Source organism: Bos javanicus, chromosome 8 (assembly GCF_032452875.1).
Source record: "Bos javanicus breed banteng chromosome 8, ARS-OSU_banteng_1.0, whole genome shotgun sequence".
Taxonomy (NCBI): domain Eukaryota; kingdom Metazoa; phylum Chordata; class Mammalia; order Artiodactyla; family Bovidae; genus Bos; species Bos javanicus.
This window is the reverse complement of record NC_083875.1, coordinates 23,275,743-23,303,356: the sequence shown is the minus strand read 5'-3', so window position 1 is coordinate 23,303,356 and position 27,614 is coordinate 23,275,743. Positions and strand designations below refer to the sequence as shown.

Sequence of the window (27,614 nt, the reverse complement as noted above, 5' to 3'; positions counted from 1 at the left end):
AGAACTGAGGAGAGTCTCAGAGACCTCTGGGACCATACTAAATGCACCAACAGTTGAATTAAAGGGATCCCAGAAGAAGAAGAGAGAAAGAAAGGGTATGAAAAAATTTTGAAGAGATTATTGTTGAAAATTTCCCCAACACGGAAAAGGACTCAATCAAGTCCAAGAGGCGCAAAGAGTCCCATACAGGATATCCATACAGGATAAACCCAAGGAGAAACACACCAAGACACATTCTAATCAAACTAACAAAGACTAAACACAAAGAAAGAATATTAAAAGCATTAAGGTAGAAGGAAAAAGTAACAAACAAGGGAAACCCCATACACTTAACAGCTGATCTTTCAGCAGAAACTCTGCAGGCCAGAAGGGAATGGCAGGATATATTTAAAGGACTGAAAGGGAAAAATCTACAACCAAGACTACTGTCACTGGCAAGGATCTCATTCAAAATTGATGGAGAAATAAAAAGCTTTTCAGACAAGCAAAAGTTAAGAGAAGTCAGTACCACCAAACCAGCTTTACAGCAAATGTTAAACGGATTTATATAGTCAAGAAATACAACAGAGGAAAGAGGATCTACAAAATCAACCCCCAACAATTAAGAAAATGGCAATAGGAACATATATATCAATAATTACTTTAAACGTAAATGGATTAAATGCTCCAACCAAAAGACACAGCCTGACTGAATGGACACAAAAACAATACCCATATATATGCTGTCTACAAGAGACCCACTTCAGACCTCAAGACACATATAGACTGAAAGTGAGAGGATGCAAAAATATATCCCATGCACATGGGAAGCAAAAGAAAGCTGGAGTAGCAATCCTCGTATCAGACAAAACTGACCTTAAAATAAAGATTACAAGAGCTAAGGAAGGACACTACATAACGATCAATGGATCAATCCAAGAGGAAGACATAACCATTGTAAATATCTATGCACCCAACATAGGGGCACCTCAATACATAAGACAAACACTAACAGACATAAAAGGAGAAATTGACAGTAACACAATAACAGTAGGAGACTTAAACACCCCACTCACACCAATGGACAGATCATCAAAACAGAAAATTACTAAGAAAACACAAGTCTTAAAGTGATACATTAGATGAGATGGATCTCATTGATATCTTCAGGACACTCCATCCAAATGCAGAAGAATACACCTTCTTCTCAAGTGCACATGGAACATTCTCCAGGATAGACTACATCTTGAGTCAAAATCAACCCTCAGTACATTTAAGAAAATTGAAATCTTATCAAGCTTCTTCTCTGACCACAAGCTGTGAGACTAGGTATTAATTACAAGAAAAAAACTATAAGAAACACAAACACATGGAAATTATACAATACATTTCTAAATAACCAACAGAGTACTGAAGAAATCAAAAGGAAATTAAAAAATTTCTAGAAGCAAATAACAATGAAAACGCAACAACTCAAAACCTATGGGATGCAGCAAAAGCAGTCTAAAGACAGAAGTTTATAGCAATACAATCTTACCTCAAGAAACAAGAAAATCATGGAATAGACAACCTAACTTTACGCCTAAAACAACTGGACAAAGAAATACAAAAAAACCCAAAATTTGTAGTAGGAAAAAAATCATAAATATCTGAGCAGAAATCAATGAAAAAGAAATGAAAGAAACAATAGTAAAGATTAATAAAACTAAAAGCTGGTTCTTTGAGAAAATAAACAAAATTGCAGCCTTTAGCTGGACTCAGTATATTGAAAAGCAGAGATATTACTTTGCCAACAAAGGTCCATCTAGTCAAGGCTATGGTTTTTCCAGTGGTCATGTATGGATGTGAGAGTTGGACTGTGAAGAAAGCTGAGCGCCGAAGAATTGATGCTTTTGAACTGTGGTATGGGAGAGTCCCTTGGACTGCAAGGAGATCCAACAAGTCCACTCTAAAGGAGATCAGTCCTGGGTGTTCATTGGAAGGACAGATGATGAAGCTGAAACTCCAATACTTGGGCCACCTCATGCAAAGAGTTGACTCATTGGAAAAGACCCTGATGCTGGGAGGGATTGGGGGCAAGAGGAGAAGGGGACGACAGAGGATGAGATGGCTGGATGGCATCACCAACTCCATGGACATGAGTTTGAGTGAACTCCAGGAGTTGGTGATAGAGAGGGAGGCCTGGCATGCCATGATCATGGGGTTGCAAAGAGTTGGACACGACTGAGCGACTGAACTGAACTGAACTGGACTCATCAAGGAAAAAAGAGAGAAGAATCAGTTCAACAAAATTAGAAATGAAAAAGGAGAGGTTACAACAGACAATGAAGAAATACAAAGGATTTTAAGATAGTATTATGAACAACTATATGGCAATAAAATGGATAACCTGGAAGAAAAGGACAGGTTCTTAGAAAAGTTCAATCTTCGAAGACTGGACCCGAAAGAAATAGAAATAATGAACAACCCAATTACAAGCACTGAAATTGAAGCTGTGATAAAAAAAAAATCTCCCCCCACCCAAAAAAACCTCCAGGACCAGATGGTTTCACAGGAGAATTCTATCAAACGTTTAGAGTAGAGCTAATGCCTATCCTTCTAAAACTCTTTCAAAAAATTGCAGGGGAAGGAACACTTCCAAATTCATTCTACGAGGCCACCATCACCCTGATACCAAAACCAGACAAAGACAACACAAAATAAGAAAACTACAGGTCAATATCACTGATGAACATAGATGCAAAAATCCTCAACAAAATTTTAGCAAATAGAATTCAGCAACACATCAAAAAGCTCACACACCAGGATCAAGTTGGGTTTATTCCAGGAATGCAAAGATTCTTCTATATATGCAAATCAATCAATGTGATATACCATAGTAACAAATTGAAAGATAAAAACCACATAATCATCTCAATAAACACAGAAAAAGCCTTTGACAAAATTCAGCACCCATTTATGATTAAACCTCCTCAAAAAATGGGCATAGAAGGAACCTACCTCAACATAGTGAAGGCCATATATGATAAGCCATGACTCAATGGATGTGAGTCTGGATGAACTCCAGGAGTTGGTGATGGACAGGGAGGCCTGGCGTGCTGTGATTCATGGGGTCACAAAGAGTCGGACACGACTGAGCGACTGAACTGACTGACTGACTGACAGCAAACATTATTCTCAATGGTGAAAAGCTAAGAGCATGCCCGCTAAGATCAGGAACAAGACAAGGGTGTCCACTTTCACCACCATTATTCAACATAGTTCTGGAAGTCCTAGCCTCAGAAATCAGAGAAGAAAAGGAAATAAAAGGAATCTAGATTAGAAAAGATGAAGTAAAGCTCTCACTATTTGCAGATGACATGATACTGTACATAGAAAACCCTAAAGATAGTATTAGAAAATTACTAGAGCTAATCAGTGAATTTAGCAAGGTTGCAGGATACAAAATCAATACACAGAAATCACTTGCATTTCTATATGCTAACAATGAAAAATCATAAAGAGAAATTAAGGAATCAATCTCATTCACCATTGCAACCAAAAGAATTAACTATCTAGGAATAAATTTACCTAAGGAGACAAAAGAACTTTACACAGAAAATTATGAGACACGTGAAAGAAATCAAAGATGACATAAACAGATGGAGAGATATTCCATGTTCTTGGGTAGGAAGAATCAATATTTTCAAAATGACTACATTAGCAAATGCAATCTACAAATTCAATGTGATCCCTATCAAATTACCAATGGCATTTTTCACAGAACTAGAACAAAAAATTTCACAGTTTTTGTGGAAACGCAAAAGACCCCAAATAGCCAACACAGTCTTGAGAAAGAAGAATGCAGTTACAGTGCTTCTAATTGGGTTGTTCATAATTTCTATTTCTTCCTGACTTCAGATTATACTGTGATGCTACAGTCATCAAAACAGTATGTTACTGCACAAAAACAGAAATATAGACCCATGGAACAAGATAGAAAGCCCAGAAATAAACCCATGCACCTATGGGTACCTTATTTTTACAAAGGAGGCAACAATATACAATGGGGCAAAGACAGCCTCTTCAATGAATGGTGCTAGGAAAACTGGACAGCTACATATAAAAGAATGAAATTAGAACACTTCCCAAAAACATACACAAAGATAAACTGAAAATGGATTAAAGACCTAAATATAAGACCAGAAACTATAAAACTCTTAGAGGAAAACACTCGATGTTCTTAGAGGCAGAACACTCGATGACATAAATCAAAGCAAGATCCTCTATGACCCACTTCCAAAAGTAATGGAAATAAAACCAAAAGTAAACAAGTGGGACCTGATTAAACTTAAAAGCTTTGGCACAGCAAAGGAAATTATAAGCAAGGTGAAATGACAACCCTCAGAATGGGAGAAAATAATAGCAAATGAAAGAACTGACAAAGGGTTAATTTCCAAAATATACAAGCAGCTCATACAACTCAATGCCAGGAAAACAAACAACCCAATCAAAGAGTGGGGAAAAGACCTAAACAGTCATTTCTCCAAATACATTACAGGTGGCTAAAAACACATGAAAAGATGCTCAATATCACTCATTATTAGAGAAATGCAAATCAAAACCACAATGAGATATCACCTCACACAGGTCTGAATGGCCATCATCCAAAAGTCTACAAACAATAAATGCCGGAGAGGATGTGGAGAAAAGGGAAAGCTCTTGCACTGTTGGTGGGAATGTAAATTGATACAGCCACTAGGGAAGATGGTATGGAGATTCCTTAAAAATTAGGAATAAAACTACCATATGACCCAGCAATCCCCTTTCTAGACATATACCCTGAGTAAACCAGGGTTGAAAAAGACACATGTATCCCATTGTTCATTGCGGCACTATTTACAACAGCTAGAACATGGAAGCAGGAGAAGGCAATGGCAACCCACTCCAGTACTCTTGCTTGGAGAATCCCGTGGATGGAGGAGCCTGGTGGGCTGCAGTCCATGGGGTTGCTGGGAGTCAGACAGGACTGAGTGACTTCACTTTCATTTTTCACTTTCATGCATTGGAGAAGGAAATGGCAACCCACTCCAGTGTTCTTGCCTGGAGCATCCCAGGGACGGGGGAGCCTGGTGGGCTACCGTCTCTGGGGTCACACAGAGTCGGACACGACTGAAGTGACTTAGCAGAACATGGAAGCAACCTAGATGTCCATTGATAGATGAATGGTTAAAGAAGTTGTGGTATATATACAGAATGGAATATTACTCAGCCATAAAAAGGAATGCATTTGAGTCAGTTCTGATGAGGTGGATGAATCTAGAACCTGTTATACAGACTGAAGTGAGTCAGAAAGAGAAAGATAAATATCATATTCTAATGCACGTCTATGGAATACAGAAAAATGGTACTGAAGAATTTATTTGCCCGGCAGCAATGGAGAAACAGACATAGAGAATAGACTTATGGACACGTGCAGAGGGGAGGAGAGGGTGAGATGTATGGAGACAGTAACATGGAAACTTACATTACCGTATGTAAATATATAGCCAAAGGGAATTTGCTGAATGGCTCAGGAAATTCAAACAGGGGCTCTGTATCAACCTAGAGGGTTGGGATGGGAAGGGAGATGTGAAGGAGTTTCAAAGGGAGGGATATATGTATACCTGTGACTAATTAATGTTGAGGTTTGATAGAAAACAACAAAATTCTGTAAAGTAATTATCCTTCAATAAAAAAATAAATTAAAAAAATCAGTAGCTTTCACATTTAAATTATAGCTTAAAATTTTATGTGATTCTTAACTCTACATTGAATGCAAAGAGTAAGATTTATACTTTCTTTTTCTATGTACAGACAAAAGATATCCATAGAGTCCATAAAAACATACCCAGTATACCTCTGCTATCAAAATTTCACAGTGGAGGCACCTAAAAAATATCTAAAAAGGCTCTGTGGTCAGAAGAAAGAAGGGAAACATGAAAAACAATGATTGAGAAATGCTGCCTTAACCCATTTGGAGAGTGCAAAATGAAAACAAAAACGAAAGTAGAAAGCAAGAGGGAACTTTCAGAAAATGGAAACCATGGGCTCCTACTTAAGACACAGGCCTGAAGGAAGGTCTTCAGAGAACAAAGAGAGCAGGTTCACAGAGTCACCCACCTCCCCAGGAGAAGCATCTGCAAGGTCCCCGATGGCCCCAGCCTGGTCCTTACTTCTGGCCCTGCTGCTGCTCAGCTGCAACGCCATCTGCTCTCCGGGCTGCCACCTGCCTCACATCCACAGCCTGGCCAACAGGAGGGTCCTGATGCTCCTGCAACAACTGAGGAGGGTCTCCCCTTCCTCCTGCCTGCAGGACAGAAATGACTTCGCATTCCCCCAGGAGGCGCTGGGTGGCAGCCAGTTGCAGAAGGCTCAAGCCATCTCTGTGCTCCACGAGGTGACCCAGCACACCTCCCAGCTCTTCAGCACAGAGGGCTCGGCCGCTGCGTGGGATGAGAGCCTCCTGGACAAGCTTCGCGCTGCACTGGATCAGCAGCTTACTGACCTGCAAGCCTGTCTGAGGCAGGAGGAGGGGCTTCGAGGGGCCCCCCTGCTCAAGAAGGACTCCAGCCTAGCTGTGAGGAAATACTTCCACAGACTCACTCTCTATCTGCAAGAGAAGAGACACAGCCCTTGTGCCTGGGAAGTTGTCAGAGCAGAAGTCATGAGAGCCTTCTCTTCCTCAACAAACTTGCAGGAGAGTTTCAGAAGAAAGGACGGACACACACCTGGTTCAACACGGAAATGATTCTCATGGACCAACAGACCACATGTCCTCCTGTGCTGCCATGTCAAGGACTCTGATTTCTGCTGTCATTGCACCCTGAATTGAATCAATACGTCAAATGATTTCTGGAATATTAAGCAACATCATGTTCTACTCTATAGGAACTGGTTCCTCACAGATGCCAAAGTTGATCTATCTACGTATTTAATTACCTGGACATTTATCTATTTTAATATTTATTTAACTATTTATAAATATTTAAATTATTTTGTTGATAAAATATTATGTATGTATACTTATGGGAAACTGTATATTTTGTATTTAGTCAGTTTATGATTTTTCTTCCTTTATTAAATTCTTACTGTAAAAGACTTAACTTTGTTTTTTCATTAAAACAGAAACACCAAGCCTGAATGGCAACTTGATTAAAAAATGCATTTTACGATTCCTTGAGCCCTCTTTAGGATTCACATGTTAGAAGTAAAAATACTCTAGCTCTAGCTATGTTGTTGCTCTGAGGACCTTGAACATAACCACTCCAGTGCTTTTTGTAATTCTGATTTTTTTCAAAAACAGTAACCTAAAAACAACGAACAACAACAATAAAAAATCCATCCTTCAGGATTTGATGAATCTTTGGGAAGGATTTTCTGCCTCTTGTTGGTTGTGGAATTTTTTTCCCTGGAAACAATTGTAGAGATGCTTGAAGACATGGTATTCAGTTGGCAAGAGGTGAGGTGAATATCTTATCCTTATACTCAAATATCACAGTCATTCACTTCCTCCCAGTGTAGAAATCCCCAGTGTGCTCTCCTCATTCACTCTGCATGAAGGTGTCCTCTCCATTCATACAGCTGTGTCCTTCTCCATTACGGTTTCTGGTTGTCAATTTCCCCTTATGACAGCAAACCACCAACTAAAAGCGGAACCTAAGTGAATGTTCTAGATCTGTCAGACACTCTCCTATGACTTCACCTGCTCTGCCTGCCAAGCACTGCAGGTCCAGACTGTCCAGCCTCCCAGAGAAACACAGTAAATAGAGGGAACCCTGCCCCACAGTGAACAATTGTGGAGACACCAGGGGCTCCTCTGAGTGTTTACCTAGGCTATTCCATGTGCTGGTTGCACCAGGAGGAACTCACCTGGTTCAGGAATCTCATTTGAGAAAAGCTCAAAGCACCGTAAACATGGAAAGGCAGCAGCAGCTTGAGAACTTGGAAGGAGAACAGAGATGTTTAAAGTGTTCACTGGAGCAGCAGCGGGTTCTCAGGACACAGAACAACACAGATGAACTACACTGAGGCAAGTGCTTCTCCACAACATTCCTGTTCAGAGACTGAGAAGACTGAAGCAGATGCTGAGAGCAGAGGCAGAGCACGAATGTCTGGCCACCAGCTGTGTCCCCAGCACGAGTGACGTTCACACCACAGTAGCCTGCAGAGTCCTGGAAGGGGCGACGGTCACTCCCGTCACAGCTGCAGACTTGTTTCTTCCTTAGGACCCAGCAAGTTACCACAGAGCAGGACAAGAGGTACCTGGGGACAATGCAATCCAAGGAAGCTCTTAAATTCCATCATGGTGTCTTTGCATCTTTGAGAGACAAACAAAATCAAACAAGATTGAATAGAAGGGGCACAGGCAGGGCTTTTAATACATTTAGCAACAGTGGGACAGAGCTTTCCTTGTAGGACTCATGTTAGTAACATGCACACTGGAAGAATAAAATTTCTCAAAGTAACAAAGATCTTTGTGGAAATTCATGTATTTAATGTAGGCAATCTTCAGGACACTGACGGATCAGTCATCTTTCTCTTCTTTCCAGCTGGGACATACAGCACTCAGTAGCTATATGTAAAGTCGGAGGGACTTTTGAAATAATTTTATTTTTTATTCATTTTTCACTGTGCTGTGTCTTCATTGCCGCATGGACTTTCCTCTAGTTGTGCCAAAGGTGGGTCCTCTCCACTTGTGGTGCACAGGCTTCTCACTGTGGTAGCTCCTCTTGTTGGGGAGCACAGGCTCTGGTGCACTTGGCTTCAGTAATGGGGGTCCTGGGGTCTAGAGCACAGGGCAATAGTTGCAGCACACGGCTCAGCTGTTCTGCAGCATGCACATCCTCTAGGACCGCATGTGGTCCTATTGGCAGGTGGGCTCCTCACCACTGAGCCACCATGGAAGCCCCTCAGGGAACATGTAAAGTACATTGAGAGGTTTGGAAACCTTCCTGAGGATAAGGGTCCTAAACAAGTAAAAAACATTCTGATATTACTGCTAAAAATATCATTTCATTAACAAATTATTTTCTAAATAACCTTTTCATGTCAGTTCTATAGCATTACTTAATGATGTTTAATAGGTTGAGCTAGAAATTTTTTAAAAAGATAACATACAAGGCTTTGAGGCTTAGTTCACAATTCAAGCCAGTTTCTCTCTGCTAAGGAGAAAAATGTTCACTGCTTCTGTCTAGGAAGCACACATGCGCTTCCATCTTGGTCACACACAGGCCTCCTCAACACCCACATCTTGACCAGAAGTTGGGAAATAGAGTAGCGGTTCTTCACTGGACTCCATCAGTAGACACCAGGATGACCCGGCTGGACTGGAGGTGAGAAATGCAGGTGTCTTCCTTGAGAATGAGAACAGCAGGTTACCTGAGGAGGTCTCCTGGAAGGGGACTTTGTCAACCAAAAAAAAAAAAAAAAAAACCCAAAAACATGACTCCCGAGAGTTCATTTTATTGGGAGAACTTGCTGAGGACTATAGGCCAGAGGACAGCCTCCCCTCAGCTCTGAGGAACTGCTCCACGGACATAGAGGAGGTCAGTATGCATGCGATTGTGGAGAAGAGGTGACGTGCAGATAAGCTCACATCTTGGGAGAAAGTGGCTGAGAATCAGGAGGAACAGATGTCTCTCTGAAAGATTTTAGAGCTTTTCTACCCATGAGAAGTTGTAAAATTGGGTTCATCAATTTTCTATGGAAATTATTTAACTATCTGAAGGCCTGTTGTGTCAGTTTTCCCAGAGCACAGAGTGCCTCGTTCCTGATCTCAACCCTGAACTCCTATCAGGGTGTGTTGGAGGTCAGGGACTGCAGTGGGTAGAGACTTCATTCTGCAGAATCTGATGCAGAAAGATATTTTCATTGTCATCCTGAAGGAGAAATGTCAGAACTCATGTGGCAAGAAACTGTTAGATGCTTTTTTTTTTGTTCTTAAGCTCACAAGAAAGTGCAAAAGATTAAAATACATAGAAACTAGGGCTTACCTTTCATAGGGTTAATAAAATCATTTTACTATATTTCATTGAGGAAACCACTCATAAATGCTTAGACTTCTGTGAGGCTTGTGTGATCGGACTTCCCAACCAGGGATTGAAATCAGGTCACAGCAGTGAAAGTGCTGGATCCTAACCACTAGATAATGAGCAAACTCCTGCTTTTCTTTTAGCTGGCAGAACAATCTACTCCCTTCCAAGTACTTAATAGTGATTTTGACTATTTATGATTAGACCTTAATTTTGCAGACTGCAGACCATACACTGTGGCCCTACAAAACAATAGATAGTGACCCTTTGGCATCTGAAATGGATTAAGGGGTCTTTGTCAACTCACTCTCCTCCAATCACTTATTTCATTGGTTCCTTAATGTCATGTTCATTTGCAGCCTTCCTTTTTTTTTTTAAATTGGATCGATCAGACAAATCAAAGCCCCCAAGGTTTGCTCTTGAATCTTTGCTATGATTTGAATAGTTCATTTGTCTAGATTTATATTTTTCTCCAGGAGTATAAGTAAGTGGGACCCTAAGAGTTAATGAGAGGATACAGTTAAAATTATAAAGAGCTTGAAAATGACTAGTCCATTCAGTTCAGTTCAGTCACTAAGTTGTGTTCGACTCATTGTGACCCCATGAATCGCAGCACGCCAGGCCTCCCTGTCCATCACCAACTCCTGGAGTTCAACCAAACTCATGTCCATCGAGTTGGTGATGCCATCCAGCCATCTCATCCTCTGTCATCCCCTTCTCTTCCTGCCCCTAATCCCTTCCAGCATCAGAGTCTTTTGCAATGAGTCAACTCTTCGCATGAAGTGGCCAAAGTACTGGAGTTTCAGCTTTAGCATCAGTCCTTCCAAACAACACCCAGGGCTGATCTTCTTTAGGATGGACTGGTTGGATCTCCTTGCAGTCCAAGGGACTCTCAAGAGTCTTCTCCAACACCACAGTTCAAAAGCATTAATTCTTCAGTGCTCAGCCTTCTTCACAGTCCAACTCTCACATCCATACATGACCACTGGAAAAACCATAGCCTTGACTACATGGACCTTTGTTGGCAAAGTAATGTCTCTGCTTTTTAATATGTGATCTAGGTTGGTCATAACTTTCCTTCCAAGGAGTAAGCGTCTTTTAATTTCATGGCTGCAATCACCATCTGCAGTGATTTTGGAGCCCCCCCAAAATAAAGTCTGACACTGTTTCCACCGTGTCCCCATCTATTTCCCATGAAGTGATGGGACCAGATGCCATGATTTTCGTTTTCTGAATGTTGAGCTTTAAGCCAACTTTTTCACTCTCCTCTTTCACTTTCATCAAGAGGCTTTTTAGTTCCTCTTCACTTTCTGCCATAAGGGTGGTATTATCTGCATTTCTGAGGTTATTGATATTTCTCCTGGCAATCTTGATTTGATCTTGTGCTTCTTCCAGCCCAGCGTTTCTCATGATGTACTCTGCAGGGTGACAATATACAGCCTTGACAGATTCCTTTTACTATTTGGAACCAGTCTGTTGTTCTATGTCCAATTCTAACTGTTGCTTCCTGACCTGCATATAGGTTTCTCAAGGTAGATCAGGTGGTCTGGTATTCCCATCTCTTTCAGAATTTTCCACAGTTTATTGTGAGCCACACAGTCAAAGGCTTTGGCATAGCCAGTAAAGCACAAATAGATGTTTTTCTGGAACTCTCTTGCTTTTTCAATGATCCAACGGATGTTGGCAATTTGATCTCTGGTTCCTCTGCCTTTTCTAAAACCAGCTTGAACACTCCATTAGTAGCAGGCAATAAAATTCAGCGATTGTTTTTAATATCATAATTACTATTATCCAGATTAAGTTCAGGATGTTTTGGAATCATTTAATTCTATTTCATTCTAGTTTCTTTCAAAGCATCTTCTCATTGCCTGAGTGGATTTATTACCTAGACAGATGCTCAGCAAGCTGGTCTCCAAGACACTGACAGCAAAGGTTAGTATTTCAGCAATTGGCATTCTAGTTGTCCATCTCTTGTTAGATGATGGGTTTGACTTCTTCCTTCTCTCCTGAAACTAATCCTCATGCATTAATTGAAAGAAAAATGAGGTAGCTGATCTTGCAAAGCAAAGGACAGTCACTTGACTCAGGACTCGACCTTCGTGAGCCTCTGTCAGAGCAGCCATGGCCCAGCCTTTCTGTTGTCCATACTGGCCTCATGCTTCCCCTCTACCACAGCTCATCCCCAGCTGTTCTGCACTGAAGTTTGCTAACTCAGAAGATATCATTGTGTTGGGGAAAACAACTTACCTTCATTCATATTCAGACGTTCAGACTTAGATTAGTTTTCTTTTTGCCCACAAAACAACTGTGGAGTTTTACTTTCTAGGAAAGTGGCAAAGGGAAACAACAACAACAAAAAAAACTAAAGTCTTACATATGATAGAGATACAGCCCCTCTGCCTTTCTTCCCTTCACTTTATTGTTCTTATTTCAAGGTGAATTAGAACTAGAGCAGGAGCAGCAAGACCAATCCTGGTCAACAAGTCACTAAAAGAATGTAGAAACTAAGTGAAAAATTATACTCAAGTAAAGGAAAGAAGGCTATTTCTCCCTGAACCAGTAGCCTGGTTCTCACCATCCTTCATTCTCAGAGGAAGAAAGAGATAGAGGAACAGACATATCCAGTGGAATCAATGGTCTGAATGAATGACTGAAACTCTCTAGATTCTGTGACATAAGCTTCCAGTGAGAGACAACACCATCACTGAATCTCCTTCCTCCAGCTCAGAAACTCTGAGCAGAAAAGTGTTGAAAAGTTTAAGTAAAAGTCTTGAATAATAAAAATGTTCTCATTTGAGTGACAAATATCCAATTGGATGGGTACATTTGAAGTTATTGGGAAATACGTAAATTTAATACTTTAAACTGATGACATTTTCTTTGATCATATTGCGAATACACAAATGAAAATCAAAAAAGGAAGTGAAAGTGTATTAAAACAATTAGAAAATGAAAATTACCATGTTCCTTATTTAATGGCCTTGCTTAGAAAGAGTGGCGTCAGAGAACCTACCTCAAGGTTCCACCAGACGCTGCCTCAGCCAGGTCAGCAGCAGCCTAATCTTCCCCATGGCCGTTGTGCTCTCTCTAATGATGGCCCTGGTGCTGGTCAGCTATGGCCCTGGAGGATCCCTGGGCTGTGACCTGTCTCAGAACCACGTGCTGGTTGGCAGGCAGAACCTCAGGCTCCTGGGCCAAATGAGGAGACTCTCCCCTCGCTTCTGTCTGCAGGACAGAAGAGACTTTGCTTTCCCCCAGGAGATGGTGGAGGGTGGCCAGCTTCAGGAGGCCCAGGCCTTCTCTGTGCTCCACGAGATGCTCCAGCAGACCTTCAACCTCTTCCACACAGAGCGCTCCTCTGCTGCCTGGGACACCACCCTCCTGGAGCAGCTCCTCACTGGACTCCATCAGCAGCTGGACGACCTGGACGCCTGCCTGGGCCCGGTGACAGGAGAGGAAGACTCTGCCCTGGGAAGGACGGGCCCCACACTGGCCGTGAAGAAGTACTTCCAGGGCATCCATGTCTACCTGAAAGAGAGGGAATACAGCGACTGCGCCTGGGAAATCGTCATAGTGGAAATCATGAGATCGTTCTCTTCATCAATCAGCTTGCAAGAAAGGTTAAGAATGATGGACTCAGACTTGAACTCACCTTGACATGACTCTCACTGACTAAGACGCCACATCACCCTTGCACACTCACCTGAGGTCATTTCAGAAGACTCTGATTTCTGCTTTAGCCACAGTGTTTCCTGGATTCAATCAACAGTACTTTCTCAGTAGCAATAAGAAAGTAGATATAAAAAGTATTCAACTGCAAGAGGATAACTCCCTTGATGTTATTTATGTTTATTTATGTATTTATTTTCTTTTATCTCATCATATTTATATTTTCATGTAAAAATGTTTTTCTGCATTGTAATAAAATTTAGAAAATATGTTCATTTCCTTAATCTTCTAATTTGTTTTATTTATTAAATTTTTATGAAAGTAACTTTGTTTTTTCATTATGAAGAACTAAATATTTATTTTGTCTACATAAACCTATCATGGAATAGCATTTGTCCATTTATACTACAGAACAGTTGTATTACGTTTCAGAAATGATTGTCAAAAGGTAGAATTCCTGGAATTCCCTGGCAGTCCAGTGGATAGGACTCCATGCTTCCAGTGTGAGAAGCTCAGGTGCTATGGATACCTGGTCAGGGAACTAAGATCCTGCAAGCTGTGGAGTGCAGCCCTCTCTACCCAAAAAAACAAAACAAAACAAAAAAACAAGTAGAAAGGAGTCTCTGAAATGGTGGTAAATGATTAGCCCTCAAGTCACAAATATAAATAGTGTATACCCAATAAGCAAAGAATGGTTGGTGTCAGTATGTGGGGGGAGGACTCCCCTCCTCCAGGGAAGCTGTGAACATGTGGTGCTGAGTGGCTGATCCTGACACCTGTTACTCTTTCTCCCACCTTCTCCTCAGTCCTGCTTTACTGAACAACCCACTCCCTTACACTATATCTTCACTGCCTCCAACACAGGAGCTCTGTTCTGTGATGGTTTCTGGCTTCAAAATTTCTCTGAGTGGAAATCACTGGAAGAGAGCACAAGTGAAAGGAGAGTTCTAGAAGTTTCAAAACCTTTGAATTGCAGCTTTGCTATTTAACAGCAGTGTGACCCTGAAAAATATCACAAACACTAAGGAGAAGGAAATGGCAACCCACTCCAGTATCCTTTCTTGAAAATCCCATGGACAGAGGAGCCTGGTGGGCTACAGTCCATGGGTCACAGGAGTTGGACATGACTGAACCAACTTAGCATGCATGCAGGCATGCATTCTATCTTGATCTTCTTCTCAAATATCAGGAAAATAACAGTAGTTTTTCATCGGAATACCATTTGGATCAATGAGTCCATATTACAAGAAGCATAAAAGTGTGCTTGGTCAAATAATCAGGACAGGGAGAGTCCCAGAGTAGCTGCCCACAGGGAGCAGGCAGGACAGCTGGCCTGAGGCAGTGACTGAAAGGCAGCACTGGAAAGATGCTAGGTCTTTGGTAAAAATATTTAACTTGGGTGCTAGTTTCATAGTATATTCAGTGTGTGAACTCTCCTGTGCTCAAGGCTGAAGACAATTCCAATTTCTGTGTTTCAGACTTCTAGAAGTATTCTTAGGAAGTCACAGAAATTCTTTGAGAAAGAAGAATTATATCGAAATGAATCCGCCACAGGTATACATGTGTTTCCCATCCTGAAGCCTCCTCCCTCCTCCCTCCCCATTCCATCCCTCTGGGTCGTCCCAGTGCGCCAGCCCCAAGCATCCAGTATCATGCATTGAACCTGGACTGGTGATTCCTTCCATATATGATATTATATGTAAACCAGTACAATATTGTAAAGTTTAAAAATAAAATAAAATTTTAAAAAATTAAAAAAAACATAAAATAAAAAATTAAATTAAAAAAAAAGGATTAGTAGAAAATGCTTTGATCTACTATAAAAATGAATAATAGGGAAATCATAGAGATCTCATATGAATGCAGAAAATCACACACATTACTCATTAATAATGTTTCTTGCTTCTTTAGTATGAGTACAACTCTACTACTTCTTGAAGACATTTCTAAACTTACCTTCTCAACTCGCTGTTGGGTTTCAGTCTTTCAGCAGCAAAGTAGAGGCAGGAAGAAAAGAGCAAGGGCCATGCAGGGTGAGGCTCTGCTCTCCAGCTCTGGGCTGTCCTGGGTTTGATCCTAGTTGTTTTCCATGAAGACTTCAGTCCCCTAAGTGCTGGCAGTGTCACCTCCTAGAGTCAGTCCTTCTCAGAAATTACTGCCTTTGAGGAGAGACTGCTACAAGTGTATGCAGGTGTCTTATACCCAAGCGAGAGTCTTTCTCTGAACACGGGGCCATGAAGTCAATTTTATTGGTCCAAATACATAAACCTTGCGCATGCATACTGCCAACATCCATGACAACAATGACTACATGAAGCCACATTCAAGACCATATAAGCTCTTATATGTTCTCACTCATTGACAAAAACAGGATCTTATCATCCTTTTCAATTTTGCCAATCTGACTGGTGACACATGGCATCTAGCAGCAACCATTAATTTTCCTTTTCCTAATTGATGGTGGTTGTCATCAGTCATACTCCAGTCTTCTAGTCCACCTCTTGGAATTGGTTCAGAAGAACTCTGAAAGAAAAGCAATCTGCAGTGGGGAGGAGCTAAGATGGCGGAGGAGTAGGACGGGGAGAACACTTTCTCCCCCACAAATTCATCAAAAGAACATTTAAACGCTGAGTAAATTCCACAAAACAACTTCTGAATGCCAGCAGAGGACATCAGGCACCCAGAAAAGCAACCCAACTCTTCAAAAGGAGGTAGGAAAAAATATAAAAGACAAAAAAAGAGACAAAAGAGGGAGGGACGGAGTTCCATCCCGGGAAGGGAGTCTTAAAAAGAGAGAAGTTTCCAAACACCAGGAAACCTTCTCACTGCTGAATCTGTGCAGAGCCTTGGAAGCACAGAGGGCAACATAACAGGGAGGAAAAATAAATAAACAATTAAAACCCGCAGATTACAAGCCCTATGGTAACTCCCCCAGCGGAGAAGCAGCGCAGATGCCTGCACACACCATTAGCAAGTGGGGGCTGGGCAGGGAGGCGTGGCTCGGGCTGCATCGCTTACAGTAAGGATCTGGCCTGACTGCCCCGAGCGCTATCTGAGCGAAATAATTTGGGCTAGCAAACCAGACTGTGGGATATCTACCATGCGAAAAGCCAGCCCTAACCTAAGACACCGCCAGGCCCGCGCACAGAACAAAGGACTGAACAGAGATAGCCGGCTGCAGACCATCCCCTCCGGTGACAGGCAGCCAGAGCTGGAAGGGGGCAATCGCAGCCCCAGAGAGACATTATCTATAAAACTGTAAGCAGGCTTCTTTGCTAACTAAGACTTCTTGGGGGTCTGGACGGTCAACATCCACCTAAGAAGGTGCGCCGATTGTACACCTAGATAACTGAGCGGCAGGAAGGTGATAAGTCGCAGCAATCGCGCTCACCAAACACCTCATCACCTGAGCTGCTCGGACCTGGGAAGGGCACAAAACGCAGGCCCAAACGAGTCTGCGCCTCTGAGGACTACCCGAGTGCCTGAACCTGAGCGGCTTGGACCTGGGAGGTGCAGGCAGCCCAGGGCCGGCCTCGGATGGTTCCCGGAGGAGCAACCTAGAACCTGAGCAGTGTGGGCAGGGAGGCTACACGTGCCGTGAGTGGGGGCAGACCCAGTGTGGCTGAGGCACTGCGAGCACACACCAGTGTTGTTTGTTTGCAGTGTCCCTCCCGCCCCACAGTGTGACTGAACAAGTGAGACTAAAAAAAAAAAAAAAGTGTCCTCCACCGTCCCCTTTGTGTCAGGGCAGAATCCAGACACTGAAGAGACCAGCAAACAGAAGCTATAACAGAGGGAACCGCCTTGGAAGCTACAGGCAATAGATTAAAACCCTGTGGTTAGTACCGTCTACATAGGAAGGGGCCTATAGATCTTGAGAAATGTAAGTCGGACCAAGGAACTAGCCAAAAATGAACTGAACCCACAATACCGACAACAAAACCAGAGAAAGTCCTGATATATTTTTACTATTTTTACAATCATTCATTCTTTCTCTTTTTTTTAATTTTTTAAAAAAATTTTAAGTCCTCTATTATTCCTTTAATTTTCACTTTTATAACCTACTATTACTTTGCAAAAAAAAAAAAAAAAAAAAAGGACCCTATTTTTTTTAAAGCAAACTTCATATATATATATATTTTATAATTTTTTTGACCTTTTTTTTTTCCTTCTTTTCTTTAACATTGTTTTTTTGAAATTCCAAACTCTACTCTAGATTTTTAATTTTAGCTTTTTGGTATTTGATATCAATTTTGTACCTATTTTTTTAATATAATTTTTGTGACTTTTTTTCTCTCTTTCTTTCTCTTCTTCTTTTATATAACACTGTATATCTGAAATTCCAAACTCAACTCTAGATTTTTAATTTATGCTTTTTGGTATTTGTTATCAATTTTGTACCTATATTTTCTTTATAATTTTTGCTACTTTTTTTTTCTCCCTCTCTTTCTTTTTCTTCTTCTTTTTTTTTAACATTGTATTTTTGAAATTCCAAACTCTACTCTAGATTTTTAACTTTTGCTTTTTGATATTTGTTATCAATTTTATACCTATATTTTCTTTATAATTTTTGCAACTTTGTTTTTGTTTTGTTTTGTTTTCTCTCTTTCTTTTCCTTCTTCTTTTCTTTAACATTGTATTTTTGAAATTCCAAACTCTACTCTAGATTTTTAATTTTTGCTTTTATGTATTTGTTACCAATTTTGTACCTTTAAAAACCCAAACTTCAGTACCCATTTTTCACTAGGGAGCGAGATTACTGGCTTGACTGCTCTCTCTCCCTTTGGACTCTCCTTTTTCTCCACCAGGTCACCTGTGTCTCCTCCCTAACCCCTCTCTACTCTACCCAACTCTGTGAATTTCTGTGTGTTCCAGACGGTGGAGAACACTTAGGGAACTGATTACTGGCTGGATCTGTCTCCCTCCTTTTCATTCCCCCTTTTATCCTCCTGGCCACCTCTGCCTCCTTCCTCCTCCTTCTCTTCTCTGTATAACTCCGTGAACATCTCTGAGAGGTCCAGTTGTGAAGTGCACATAAGGAAGTGATTACTGGTTAGCCCACTCTCTCCTCTATTGATTCCACCTCATCTCTTCTGGGTCACCTCTAACTCCCTCCTCCCTCTTATCTTCTCCATGTAACGCTGTGAACCTCTCTGGGTGACCCTCACAGTGGAGAAACTTTTCATCTTTAACGTAGATGTTTTACCAAGGGTGCTGTATAGAAGGAGAAGTTTCGAAACTACTGTAAAAATAAGACCAATAACTGAAAGCAGGAGGCTTAAGTCCAAAACCCTGACTCCAGGGAACTCCTGACTCCAGGAGCATTAACTGACAGGAACTCATCAAATGCCTCCATACCTACACTGAAACCAAGCACCACACAAGGGCCAACAAGTTCCAGGGCAAGACATACCAAACAAATTCTCCAGCAACAAAGGAACACAGCCCTGAGCTCCAAGATACAGGCTGCCCAAAGTCACCCCAAAACCATAGACATCTCATAACTCATTACTGGACACTTCATTGCACTCCAGAGAGAAGAAATACAGCTCCACCCACCAGAACACCGACACAAGCTTCCCTAACCAAGAAACCTTGACAAACCACCTGTACAAACCCACACACAGTGAGGAAATGCCACAATAAAGAGAACTCCACAAACTGCCAGAATACAGAAAGGACACCCCAAACTCAGCAATTTAAACCAGATGAAGAGACAGAGGAATACCCAGCAGATAAAGGAACAAGATAAATGCCCACCAAACCAAACAAAAGAGGAAGAGATAGGGAATCTACCTGATAAAGAATTCCAAATAATGATAGTGAAAATGATCCAAAATCTTGAAATAAAAATGGAATCACAGATAAATAGCCTGGAGGCAAGGACTGAGAAAATGCAAGAAAGGTTTAACAAGGACCTAGAAGAAATAAAAAAGAGTCAATATATAATGAACAATGCAATAAATAAGATCAAAAACACTCTGGAGGCAACAAATAGTAGAATAACAGAGGCAGAAGATAGGATTAGTGAATTAGAAGATAGAATGGTAGAAATAAATGAATCAGAGAGGATAAAAGAAAAACGAATTAAAAGAAATGAGGACAATCTCAGAGACCTCCAGGACAATATTAAACGCTACAACATTCAAATCATAGGGGTCCCAGAAGAAGAAGACAAAAAGAAAGACCATGAGAAAATACTTGAGGAGATAATAGTTGGAAACTTCCCTAAAATGGGGAAGGAAATAATCACTCAAGTTCAAGAAACCCAGAGAGTCCCAAACAGGATAAACCCAAGGCAAAACACCCCAAGACATATATTAATCAAATTAACAAAGATCAAACACAAAGAACAAATATTAAAAGCAGCAAGGGAAAAACAACAAATAACACACAAGGATAACAGCTGATCTTTCAATAGAAACTCTTCAGGCCAGGAGGGAATGGCAAGACATACTTAAAGTGATGAAAGAAAATAACCTACAGCCCAGATTATTGTACCCAGCAAGGATCTCATTCAAATATGAAGGAGAAATCAAAAGCTTTACAGACAAGCAAAAGCTGAGAGAATTCAGCACCACCAAACCAGCTCTCCAACAAATACTAAAGGATATTCTCTAGACAGGAAACACAAAAACGGTGTATAAATTCGAACCCAAAACAATAAAGTAAATGGCAATGGGATCATACTTATCAGTAATTACCTTAAACGTAAATGGATTGAATGCCCCAACCAAAAGACAAAGACTGGCTGAATGGATACAAAAACAAGACCCCTACATATGTTGTCTACAAGAGACCCACCTCAAAACAGGGGACACATTCAGACTGAAAGTGAAGGGCTGGAAAAAGATTTTCCAAGCAAATAGGGACCAAAAGAAAGCAGGTGTAGCAATACTCATATCAGATAAAATAGACTTTAAAACAAAGGCTGTGAAAAGAGACAAAGACGGTCACTACATAATGATCAAAGGATCAATCCAAGAAGAAGATATAACAATTATAAATATATATGTACCCAACACGGGAGCACCGCAATATGTAAGACAAATGCTAACAAGTATGAAAGGAGAAAATTAACAATAACACAATAATAGTGGGAGACTTTAATACCCCACTCACACCTATGGATAGATCAACTAAACAGAAAATTAACAAGGAAACACAAACTTTAAATGATACAATAGATCAGTTAGACCTAATTGATATCTATAGGACATTTCATCCCAAAACAATTCATTTCACCTTTTTCTCAAGTGCACATGGAACCTTCTCCAGGATAGATCACATACTGGGCCATAAATCTAGCCTTGGTAAATTCAAAAAAATAGAAATCATTCCAAGCATCTTTTCTGACCACAATGCAGTAAGATTAGATCTCAATTACAGAAGAAAAACTATTAAAAATTCCAACATATGGAAGCTGAACAACATGCTGCTGAATAACCAACAAATCACAGAAGAACTCAAAAAAGAAATCAAAATTTGCATAGAAATGAATGAAAATGAAAACACAACAACCCAAAACCTGCTGGACACAGTAAAAGCAGTCCTAAGGGGAAAGTTCATAGCAATACAGGCATACCTCAAGAAACAAGAAAAAAGTCAAATAAATAACCTAACTCTACACCTAAAGCAACTAGAAAAGGAAGAAATGAAGAACCCCAGGGTTAGTAGAAGGAAAGAAATCTTAAAAATTAGGGCAGAAATAAATGCAAAAGAAACAAGAGACCATAGCAAAAATCAACAAAGCCAAAAGCTGGTTCTTTGAAAGGATAAATAAAATTGACAAACCATTAGCCAGACTCATCAAGAAACAAAGGGAGAAAAATCAAATCAATAAAATTATAAATGAAAATGGAGAGATCACAACAGACAACACAGAAATACAAAGGATCATAACAGACTACTATCAACAATTATATGCCAATAAAATGGACAATGTGGAAGAAATGGACAAATTCTTAGAAAAGTACAACTTTCCAAAACTGGACCAGGAAGAAATAGAAAATCTTAATAGACCCATCACAAGCACGGAAATTGAAACTGTAATCAAAAATCTTCCAGCAAACAAAAGCCCAGGTCCAGATGGCTTCACAGCTGAATTCTACCAAAAATTTAGAGAAGAGCTAACACCTATCCTACTCAAACTCTTCCAGAAAATTGCAGAGGAAGGTAAACTTCCAAACTCATTCTATGAGGCTACCATCACCCTAATACCAAAACCTGACAAAGATCCCACAAAAAAAGAAAACTACAGGCCAGTATCACTGATGAACATAGATGCAAAAATCCTTAACAAAATTCTAGCAATCAGAATCCAACAACACATTAAAAAGATCATACACCATGACCAAGTGGGCTTTATCCCAGGGATGCAAGGATTCTTCAATATCCACAAATCAATCAATGTAACACACCACATTAACAAATTGAAAAATAAAAACTGTATGATTACCTCAATAGATGCAGAAAAAGCCTTTGACAAAATTCAACATCCATTTATGATAAAATCTCTCCAGAAAGCAGGAATAGAAGGAACATACCTCAACATAATAAAAGCTATATATGACAAACCCACAGCAAACATTATCCTCAATGGTGAAAAATTGAAAGCATTTCCTCTAAAGTCAGGAACAAGACAAGGGTGCCCACTTTCACCATTACTATTCAACATAGTTTTGGAAGTTTTGGCCACAGCAATCAGAGCAGAAAAAGAAATAAAAGGAATCCAAATTGGAAAAGAAGAAGTAAAACTTTCACTATTTGCAGATGACATGATCCTCTACATAGAAAACCCTAAAGACTCCACCAGAAAATTACTAGAACTAATCAATGATTATAGTAAAGTTGCAGGATATAAAATCAACACATAGAAATCCCTTGCATTCCTATACACTAATAATGAGGAAACAGAAAGAGAAATTAAGGAAACAATTCCATTCACCACTGCAACAGAAAGAATAAAATACTTAGGAATATATCTACCTAAAGAAACTAAAGACCTATATATAGAAAACTATAAAACACTGGTGAAAGAAATCAAAGAGGACACTAATAGATGGAGAAATATACCATGTTCATGGATTGGAAGAATCAATATAGTGAAAATGAGTATACTACCCAAAGCAATTTATAGATTCAATGCAATCCCTATCAAGCTACCAACGGTATTCTTCACAGAGCTAGAACAAATAATTTCACAATTTGTATGGAAATACAAAAAACCTCGATTAGCCAAAGCTATCTTGAGAAAGAAGAATGGAACTGGAGGAATCAACCTACCCGACTTCAGGCTGTACTACAAAGCCACAGTCATCAAGACAGTATGGTACTGGCACAAAGACAGAAATATAGCTAAATGGAACAAAATAGAAAGCCCAGAGATAAACCCACGCACCTATGGATACCTTATCTTTGACAAAGGAGGCAAGAATATACAATGGAGAAAAGACAATCTCTTTAACAAGTGGTGCTGGGAAAACTGGTCAACCACTTGCAAAAGAATGAAACTAGAACACTTTCTAACACCATACGCAAAAATAAACTCAAAATGGATTAAAGATCTAAATGTAAGACCAGAAACTATAAAACTCCTAGAGGAGAATGTAGGCAAAACACTCTCCGACATACATCACAGCAGGATCCTCTATGACCCACCTCCCAGAATATTGGAAATAAAAGCAAAAATAAACAAATGGGACCTAATTAAACTTAAAAGCTTCTGGACAACAAAGGAAACTATTAGCAAGGTGAAAAGACAGCCTTCAGAATGGGAGAAAATAATAGAAATGAAGCAATTGACAAACAACTAATCTCAAAAATATACAAGCAACTCCTACACCTTAATTCCATAAAAATAAATGACCCAATCAAAAAATGGGCCAAAGAACTAAATAGACATTTCTCCAAAGAAGACATACAGATGGCTAACAAACACATGAAAAGATGCTCAACATCACTCATTATCAGAGAAATGCAAATCAAAACCACTATGAGGTACCATTTCACGCCAGTCAGAATGGCTGTGATCCAAAAGTCTACAAGCAATAAATGCTGGAGAGGATGTGGAGAAAAGGGAACCCTCTTACACTGTTGGTGGGAATGCAAACTAGTACAGCCACTATGGAGAACAGTGTGGAGATTCCTTAAAAAACTGGAAATAGAACTGCCTTATGATCCAGCAATCCCACTGCTGGGCATACACACTGAGGAAACCAGAAGGGAAAGAGACACGTGTACCCCAATGTTCATCGCAGCACTGTTTATAATAGCCAGGACATGGAAGCAACTTAGATGTCCATCAGCAGATGAATGGATAAGAAAGCTGTGGTACATATACACAATGGGGTATTACTCAGCCATTAAAAAGAATTCATTTGAATCAGTTCTAATGAGATGGATGAAACTGGAGCCTATTATACAGAGTGAAGTAAGCCAGAAAGGAAAACACCAATACAGTATACTAACACATATTATGGAATTTATAAAGATGGTAACAATAACCCTGTATACGAGACAGCAAAAGAGACACTGATGTATAGAACAGTCTTATGAACTCTGTGGGAGAGGGAGAGGGTGGGAAGATTTGGGAGAATGGCATTGAAACATGTATACTATCATGTATAAAACAAGTTGCCAGTCCAGGTTCGATGCACGATACTGGATGCTTGGGGCTGGTGCACTGGGACGACCCAGAGGGATGGTATGGGGAGGCAGGAGGGAAGAGGGTTCAGGATGGGGAACACATGTATACCTGTGGCAGATTCATTTTGATATTTGGCAAAACCAATACAATATTGTAAAGTTTAAAAAAAAAAAAAAAGAATATTGTTCTTTCTGCTATACCATAAAAAAAAAAAAAAAAAAGAAAAGAAAAGCAATCTGCAGGCAAAGGAGAAATGTACTGAAAGTAACTGGAGCCCCAGCATCACAGAGTAGAGCTGAGAAGAGCTGTGGAGTTGAGACTTTAGTTTTAAGACCAGTGCGCTAGAGCAGGTGACATCCCTTCCCCATCATATCCACTGGAAATGCATGTTTCTTCTGTGAATTTCTGATCCATGCACAATGCACCCGCTGCTCTTGCATTGTCATTTTACCCATGTAAAGGGGTTCGTTCATGATTCATTTTTGTTCAAACTCCGTCATCTCCAGCTAGAAGACACACAGATTGCAAGGTCCTCAACCAGATCCCAGGCTCCACACTCACACTGCACTCTGCCATCTGGCTTGTATCCAGTTGAGGTTCATGTATGACAAGACACTTGTGGTTTTCCTCTGTTCAGAGCCCAGTATTGTTTTCTGTTTAAACTCATGAACTAGGTCATGACCTGCTCTAGTTTTCAGGGCTTTAAAAATCTGTCTTGATGGTGATGCCGTCCGAAGATGCATGCTGGAATCATATACCCAACTGCCTATTTCAGTTGGTACCTACTGAGCACACATTATGCTGAAATCAAAAGCATTTTGACTGCAGGTTTTTAAGCAACTTATCCATATGATTTGACATTTTGAAAAAGTTAATGAAACTCTCCAATGAAAAACTGACTACATAAAAAAATGAATGTGTAATACATGATCCTTGGTTAACAGACATGAGAAGAAAAAGGAATTTGTAAGTTGAGATTGGTTATTTAAGGTAGTATTGGGTCATAATTTGTCAAATATGGCATTTCCTCAGTGAAGAGAGATATATACAAAGTAGCAATTTTGAAAACATTACAGATGATTTTACTTCCATTAAAGCTAGGAACTTAAAAGTACTGTTGTGGCATAAGGAAAATATTTCAGCTTGATGTGAGTTTAAGACATATATTTTAAAAGATTTTTCAGACAATTAACATTACAGGAGAAATTTACCTTTTATATTAATATTGAATGAAATAATTTTCTCTTTCCCTTGGGGCTCCTTTAAGTCTCAGTCTTGTCCCCAAGTCTTCCTTCCCACTGGAGAGTCGCAATATCGAGATTTCTGTCCGGATTGTAGATGCCTTTCCCGTTGTCCCTGAATTAGGCCTTTTCCCCAGAAACAGTCCTGAATCTGAAAACGTAACACAACATGCTCTGATTTTCAGCCATCTGCTGCTGCTGCTAAGTCGCTTCAGTCATGTCCAACTCTTCGCGACCCCATGGACTGCAGCCTACCAGGCTCCTCCGCCCATGGGATTTTCCAGGCAAGAGTACTGGAGTGGGTTGCCACTGGATTTCCAGCCATCAATCGCAGCATAAACCGGCACCGGCATCGCTCTGGGTAAAGTCTCCTCCCAGGAAGGGGAGGGTGGATACAAAGGCAGGTGCAGAAATTAAAGGCTCTGAGAGAAGCGGCGTCAAAGCTCCCCAGGGCAGTCGGGCCGAAAAAGAAGTTTCCTTTCTGCTCGCGCGGCCCCACGCGCTCCCTGGGCCCCGGCGGCGCCTCGCCCGGGTCGCGGCTTCTGCCGAGGGCGACCCCCGAGTTCTCCCCGTGGACCCGCCGCCCGAGTTAGCCGCTCTGTACCTGGAGGCGGGTCCAGCTGGGTTTGCGGCGCCGGTCTGTCAGTTACTGAGAGATCGGGCGCCCCCTCCCGGCCGTTGGGGCGCAGCAAAAGGAGCTCAGAGGGCTGCTTAGCTTAGTGCAGGACCTGAGCTGTTTCACTGAGGCCCAGGGGAAGTGCTGAGTTTCCGGACTCCTGTTTCCCTGCTGATGGCCATGGGGATGTTCTGCTCCATCCGTCACAATTCACCCGTTAGCATACGTCGTCTTGTATTCTTCCAGTCATTTCCCACATTCATGTAATTTGGTAGCAATAAGTATACTTTACCTATATCCACAAGTACCATCAGCTTGGGGTTTTCTACAGAGGATTCACTGAAATGTTTGTAACCCAATCTCGTGCAGGGGTCATAACTCTCAAGGATCTTGTCCATCATGTGTCTCAATTTTATGGTGAGGATCACTTAACAATCTATGAGTCATCTTGGACAGTTAAATACGATTATTTTATAATTATTAGAATTATTAATTTTGTCAAGCACAGTTAGACTCTCAGTAATAACTACCACTTGATAATTTCATTTTGCTTCTTATACAAAATAATCAGGATACTTTGGAAATCGCTCAGCTTATTGAGAATTTGGAGGGAGACATTAATGGAAATAAGAGATTTGTAACATCGAGGTATGAAACAACAAAGGGACATCTTGTGTTAGAAGTAAAAGAGGAAAATAAGTGAGAGTTCAGTACATGCAGTGTGCTCAGGTGTTTATGCTGTGGACAGGGAGTTTGGAATCTGACATATTAGGTTTTGAAATCTGGATCTGCAAATTCATTATTAGATTATTTCATTCAAATAAAGTCCTAGCAGGGGCTTCTTGGAAAGGAGAATATTAATTCAGTTTCACTATGTTGAAAGGATTAAGTGAGTCCCTTCAGAGGCTAAGGAATTTGTTGCTGTTGTCATTGTCATTTGATGAACACTGAGTATCTGTGGAATTTGTCTGGTGAAAGTCTTAGTTGCTCAGCCGAGTCTGACTCTTTGTGACCCCATGAACTGTAGCCTGTCAGGCTCCTCTTCCCATGGAATTCTCCAAGCAAGAATAGTGAAGTGGGTTACCACTTCCTTCTCCAGGGGATCTTCCCGACTCAGGGATTGAATCTTGGTCTCCTGCATTGCAGGTGGATTCTTTACCATCTGAGCCACCAGGGAAGCCAGGTATGTCCTTTATAATTAGGTTCACAGTATAACATTTATGTAGTAAACAATTCAGGATGGATGTGCCATAAAAAGTGAGGATAGCATCAGGGAATGTGTTCTTTCTCCTCAAATAAATACAAGAATGAAATAGATCCTAATGAATCCTTGCCATAAACACAATACCGTGGTATCTTCTTATTACCATGTACAGACTGAATGTGTGTGTGTTCCCCAAATTCATATA

General features: G+C 40.6%; 2 protein-coding genes across 2 annotated transcripts; both read left to right on the top strand.

The window, feature by feature from the left end:
- The first annotated feature begins 6,151 nt into the window (after positions 1-6,151).
- On the top strand, positions 6,152-6,899 carry LOC133252510 (interferon alpha-F). Its single transcript, XM_061425153.1, has one exon. The coding sequence runs from the start codon at positions 6,152-6,154 to the stop codon at positions 6,746-6,748; it is 597 nt and encodes a 198-aa protein (XP_061281137.1). The 3' UTR covers positions 6,749-6,899.
- A 6,126-nt stretch (positions 6,900-13,025) lies between these two features.
- LOC133252511 (interferon omega-1-like) lies at positions 13,026-13,896 on the top strand. The gene has a single exon (XM_061425154.1). The coding sequence runs from the start codon at positions 13,101-13,103 to the stop codon at positions 13,686-13,688; it is 588 nt and encodes a 195-aa protein (XP_061281138.1). The 5' UTR covers positions 13,026-13,100; the 3' UTR covers positions 13,689-13,896.
- Positions 13,897-27,614: the final 13,718 nt, after the last annotated feature.

Excerpts from the sequence above, each read along its gene's own strand:
- LOC133252510 (XM_061425153.1), top strand. The coding sequence starts at position 6,152 with ATGGCCCCAGCCTGGTCCTTACTTCTGGCCCTGCTGCTGCTCAGCTGC.
- LOC133252511 (XM_061425154.1), top strand. The coding sequence starts at position 13,101 with ATGGCCGTTGTGCTCTCTCTAATGATGGCCCTGGTGCTGGTCAGCTAT.